The sequence below is a fragment of the Pipra filicauda genome, unplaced genomic scaffold, assembly GCF_003945595.2.
Source record: "Pipra filicauda isolate LSUMZ 115617 unplaced genomic scaffold, ASM394559v2 scaffold1102_size36048_pilon, whole genome shotgun sequence".
Taxonomy (NCBI): domain Eukaryota; kingdom Metazoa; phylum Chordata; class Aves; order Passeriformes; family Pipridae; genus Pipra; species Pipra filicauda.
Window position 1 is genome coordinate 30,491 of NW_024103544.1, and position 5,559 is coordinate 36,049.

Sequence of the window (5,559 nt, forward strand, 5' to 3'; positions counted from 1 at the left end):
TGACTATGGGGTGGGTCTGTAGGGGTGGCTATAGGGGGATATATGGGGTGTGGAGGGTCTGTGAGGTGTGGGGGTGTCTATAGGGGTGAATGGGATCTATGGGGGAGTCTGCATGTCTACAGGGGTGTGGGGGTGTCTATAGGGGTGTGAGGGTGGCTGTAGGGGCGAGTGGGGTCTATAGGGGGGGTATAGGGGGTCTGAGGGTCTTGGGGAGGTGCTGGGGGGGGGTCTGGGTGTCTATAGGGGTGTGGAGGTGTCTAAAGGGGAGTTCAGGGTCTATAGGGGTGGGGGGCTATAGGGGTCTGGGTGTCTATAGGAGTGGGGGTGTCCATATGGGGGGGGCGGCTGTACGGATCTGGGTGTTTATAGGGGTGGGGCAGATCCCAAATGGATCCCTGGGAGATCCCAGATGGATCCTGGATGGACCTCAAACAGGCCCCAAACAGACTCAGGATACACCCTAGGCAGATTCTAAATGGATCCCAAATTAATCTCAACAGATCCCAAACGGATCCCAGGATAGACCTGAGTGTTTTGAGGCTTTTTCCCTCTTTTCTGCAGCTTTTCCTGGATGACACCAAAGTGAAGAACTTCATCACCTGCTTCAAAGGTGATGAACCCCCCCAGGCCCCACCTACCAGCCCTAATTAGGGTCCCATCATTAATTAGGATCTGGCTGTTAATTAAGATCTGATCCTTAGTCAGGATTTGATCCTTAATCGGGATTTGCTCCTTATTTGGGGGAATTGATTTCAGTGCAGCAAAAGAGCTTGAAAAATAACTTCTTATGAAGTAGGAGGTCTTTGACTTCTGCCACTTTCTCTGTATTTTGTGTTCACCACCACAGTTTTGCAAGAAATCAATTTGTAAACACTTTTTATATGAAGTAAAAATGAAATTGCTCTACCTTTGTTTTCTAGAAGCACTTTGGTTAACAAAGAACCTGACAGCAGGTTGGCCCACATGTTTAAAGATAAAGGGGAGTATATTGAAATAAACTTTATTTTTTTCAAGTAATAAATTAGCAACGTAGGCCAAAGGCACTGTCAAGCTAAGGAATCTAAAATATCAGAAGTATATTAAAGTACCAAAGCAGAAGATAGAATTATTCTTTTAATAATTCTTTATTTCTCTGTTGCCCACCTGTTTATTATCTCACAAAGTGAAAATACAACTTCCCTCCACAGTTAGTATTTTGGGTCCTTTTTTGTTTGTTTGTTTGATTGATTTTAGGTTTTCACGTTATTGTTGCTCAGTTTCCTCAGGAGAATCCACGAGCAAACACTGCCCGGGGCAGCCTTTGGGAGACAGTCAGACTCAAACCTTAGTGCTGCTTTAATTCTTATGCATTTGATAAAATATTTTAGTTATTTAGAGCAGCAACAAGTTCATTTTAAGGTGATTTCCCCACACACATACACTCCTTTTTTCCCTCCTTTATTAAACACCCTTTCACACGTGGAATTTTCACGTCCCGCCACCTTTGGTAATAAAACTCTGCAAGTGAAGCAAATGGTCTTCTATTAATAGATCAATTTTAATTCTATATATTAATAGATCCAATTTAATTATATATATGTATACATACATATATATATATATATATCTGTTGTGGAAAGAGATGCTTGGGGGAACAAGCAGGATCATAGAGGAGCATTCCTAACTGACCACAGCCCATTTTGAACTATTTACGTCACGGACAGCTCATTGTAAATGATGGCATTAATTTGCCAGGTAGGTATTACCTGTTAGACATGTGAATTATTCCTCTTTGGGAGTTAAGCTTTGCCCTCCAGGTGAAGCCAGAGGGACCTTTGTGTGCTCATCTCTGTAGTTTTCTTTGGAGTTTATTTCCTCGGGATCTATTCTCAAGCGTTGCAGCTCCACGTTGCTTGATTTAATGAAGGTATTGCTTGATTTAATGAAGGTATTGCTTGATTTAATGAAGGTATTGCTTCATTTAATGAAAACAGGCTCTTTGTTTATCTTGGGAGCATTAAAAGTTGTCCATCCTGGAGTCATGTCTGGCTGGAATTCTGGAGCTGACACCTTTAACCCAATGCTGGTGTTGCAAACAGCCTGGCTGAGTGATTTTTTTCCTTTTAGCTGCAAGCAAGCTTTTCCTCTGCCCAGTTACATCTAATACAATGGCTGTGGTTGTTCTCCAGCAGGGAGAAGGGTGATTTCTGGATTCACAGTTCCCTGGAAATAACAAACTCTTTGTTTCCAGGTGTCCTGTAGGAAGCCACGTTTTTTGGTGTTGATTCACTAATCAAACACCTGGAAATAGCCATGAAGGTAATTTGTTTGAAGACCTGAATGCACCTGCCCTGCCCTTGCAGGGGATGTGTAATTTAGTGCTGTCTGTGTCAGCTGTTGAACAACATTCCCAACAGAATTCCCAGCCAGCTGAGGATCACTGTTCCACCTCTCAGAAGGAGTTTGTCCGGTTCCTGCTGGCAACACCCCCCAAGTCCGAGCTGCGCTGTCAGGTGAGAACACATTTCTCTTTCTAACAAAATTCTGGGGATTTCTTCCCAACATCTCCTCTAAACCTCCCTCTTTTCTATTAAACCCACTGCCCCTTGTGCTGTCCCTCTCTGGAGTGTTGGTGCCTGGTGCTGGAATGTGGCAACGTGAAATGCAAACAATGTGTTCTCTTGAACTGAGTTTGGATTCTGAGCTGTGGCACAGTGACCTTGACTTGGAATTCCAGGGTGGTTTGGGCTGCATTCCTGCTTTAGGGGGAAGCTTTCCTGGAGGAGCAGTTTGTTGAAATGTAAAATGAACCAAAGACAATTTTTGAGAGCTTTGCATTTAGATTTCATTAGTCTTAAGTAGTAGAATAAATGGTCTTGTGTGTATTTGTCTGTATAGAATCATGGACTGGTTTGGGTTGGAAGGGACCTTAAAGGTCTTCTCATTCCACCCCCTGCCATGGGCAGGGACACCTTCCACTAGAGCAGGTTGATCCAGCCTGTCCTTGGAAACTTGCAGGGATCCAGGGGCAGCCACAGGTTCTCTGGGAATTCCATCCCTGCCCCTCCCCACCCTCCCAGGGAAGGATTTCTTCCCAGTCTCCCATCTAACCCTGCCCTCTTTCAGTTGAAAAACCATTGCCCCTTGTCCTGTCCCTCCAGGCCCATAGAAAAAGTCCCTCTCCCTCCTTTTTATAAGCCCCCTTCCCTGGTGGGGTGTCTTCAGCTCCTCCCAGGCCCTGTGTGTGTCTGTATCTATCTTGTATCTGTGTATATTTATAGACAGCATATATTTTAATACATTTCTATCCATATATTTATACATATACTTTGTAAATATTAACATACACATATCTACACAATGATGTTAACTTTGTGTCCAGACCTACCCCTTCCCCTCTGTAACCCTTTTGGGGGGTTTATTCCTCGGGATTTCCAGGGTCTCAGTTTCAGTGGAGCGGATCTTTCCCACCTGGATCTTTGCTGCATCAACTTCAAGGTGGCCAATCTGAGCCACTGCAACCTGGCCCGTGCCAACCTGTGCTGTGCCAGCCTGGGGAGGGCTGACCTGTCAGGCTCTGTGCTGGATGGAAGAGCTGCTGCAGCTTGGGAGGGCTGGGCTTGTGTTAACAGAGAGCAGCTGGAACAAACAGAGCGGTGTAAAATATCGAGTTCTTAAATATATTCTAGAGTTGTTGTGGTTCCCAAAGCTTTTACACTTCCTCCCAGTAATGATTTGATGGGATTGACTCCCAAAGCAGAAATTAAAACTGTCTTCTTGACTGTCTTTGGTGTTGTTCTTCCGGCCCTCAGTGACTCCTGTCTGTGCCAGTGTGCCAACCTGCCAGGGGTGAAGATGCTGCGCTCCAGCGCAGGGGGAGCGTCCCTGAAAGGCTGCGACTCTGAGGACCCATCAGGCCTTCAAGCTAATCTGGAAGGTGAGAAGCTTTTGCCTTGTCAATCTGTGCCAACTGAAGCCTGTGTTTGTGCATTTCCATGGCCCAGAAAAGGTCCAGCTGTGGTTTGTCCAACCCTGAGAAGGGCCCACAAGGGCTGCACTGAGTCTGTGACCATCTCAGCCCCAAATCCCCTCGTCCTCCTCCAATTCACACAGCTCTGAGGCAGCACCAGTGTGGAGCTGCTGTGTTTCTGCCTGGTTTTCCTCACAGAACTCCTTTCTGTGTGTGTTCCAGGTGCCAGCCTGAAAGGAGTGGCCATGGAGGGCAGTCAGATGACAGGAATTACCCTCCGAGTTGCAAAGGTGAAAAATGCCAAACTAAAGAACTGTAACCTCAGGGGAGCAACGTTGGCAGGAACTGATTGGGAAGTGAGTTGGGATTCATTTTCCATCCTGTTCCTTTCTCTCCTCTAGTCAGCTGGGAATTTGGGGGATTGCTGGCTTTTGGCTGACCTCTCCAGCTTCAGCCTACAATGGAGTTCAGATAAATGGACTTCCAGTAAAGCTTTGAACAGAGTTCTGGGTGCATTCCATTGACACTTCTTTTTCTTTTCCCCTTCCGAATTGTGACCTATCAGGTTGTGACCTCCAGGAAGCCAATTTGAGGGGCTCTGATGTGAAAGGAGCCATCTATGAAGAGATGCTGACCCCCCTGCACATGTCCCAGAGTGTCAGATAGGGAAGAGAAGACGTCGAAGAGGAAGGATTCCAAACATTTGTTGTGATTTTCTTCACCTCCTCCCCTTCCTGAGTTAGAAGGAATGGTTATTAGACAACTTCCATTTGCAGTAGTGCCTAAGTAGACTCTTTCTGATCACTTTTGGGGAGGGAGTTTTTGTTTCAGAGGTGGAAACATGAGGTTTCTCCCTTTGTGAAGAGAGTGAGGAAGTGGGCTGGTTCTGAAACCAGAAAGTGGGGCTGGTTTGGGGGGGAGGGTTCAAGACTTTCATTGTTTAGCATTGCCTGACTTTGGAGTGCATTTTAATTTCTAAAGCACAATATATGCAATTCTATTTGTTAAGTCTGTAGCTGCAATATGAATAGAAAATGTTATTGCTGTATAGTAGCAAAGAAAGTGGAGGTTTACAGGTAGACAAGTGTCTTTACAGTCAGTGTCCTCATTAATGCCAGGGGTGGTCACACAGTGCCCATGGGATGTGTTCAGGTCTCTGCTGGGGTGGAAACAGTGGGGAACTGTCCTCAGAGGTCCTAAATTGCTGTGGAGTGGTTGGAGTGCAGGTTTAGAGCAGCTTTATCCCCTCAAATGTGCAGAGGAAGCTGCTGCCCCTGCAGGGACCTGCCCAGAGCCCGGATTGAGTTCCCCCTGGAAGATCCCTGGGCAGAAATGGGATGTCTCAGTTAATGCTCTCCAAAGGAGTGTGAAATTGCACTCTCAATCCCAGCTGGGAAGAAAAATTCCCCTGCTTCCACATGTCCTGAGCACTCCAGACTGGAGTTCCTGTAGCTTTTTCCTTCTTTGTTGGGAATTCAATGGACAGAGGAAAACACAGAAGTGTCCCCAAAGCAGAGAGAAGCTCTGGGGCCACAGCACCTGCTCCCCCTCTTCTCATCCCTTCAGCAGATGAAGAAATGGCCCTGTTTCCCCTCAATGTACTGTGGAAA

The 5,559-nt window shown here is 46.2% G+C and overlaps 1 protein-coding gene across 1 annotated transcript; it reads left to right on the top strand.

Moving 5' to 3' along the window:
* The first annotated feature begins 415 nt into the window (after window positions 1–415).
* LOC113996861 (BTB/POZ domain-containing protein KCTD9-like) lies at window positions 416–4,735 on the top strand. Its single transcript, XM_039382216.1, has 7 exons — window positions 416–610; window positions 2,231–2,298; window positions 2,397–2,492; window positions 3,418–3,573; window positions 3,811–3,916; window positions 4,172–4,298; window positions 4,492–4,735. Exons 2-7 carry the CDS (start codon window positions 2,293–2,295, stop codon window positions 4,613–4,615), a joined length of 615 nt encoding a protein of 204 aa, XP_039238150.1. The 5' UTR covers window positions 416–610; window positions 2,231–2,292; the 3' UTR covers window positions 4,616–4,735.
* The last annotated feature ends 824 nt before the right edge of the window (window positions 4,736–5,559 follow it).

Excerpts from the sequence above, each read along its gene's own strand:
- LOC113996861 (XM_039382216.1), top strand. Across the intron at positions 2,493-3,417 it reads AGTCCGAGCTGCGCTGTCAG|GGTCTCAGTTTCAGTGGAGC; the intron begins GTGAGAACACAT and ends CGGGATTTCCAG. Across the intron at positions 3,917-4,171 it reads CCTTCAAGCTAATCTGGAAG|GTGCCAGCCTGAAAGGAGTG; the intron begins GTGAGAAGCTTT and ends TGTGTGTTCCAG.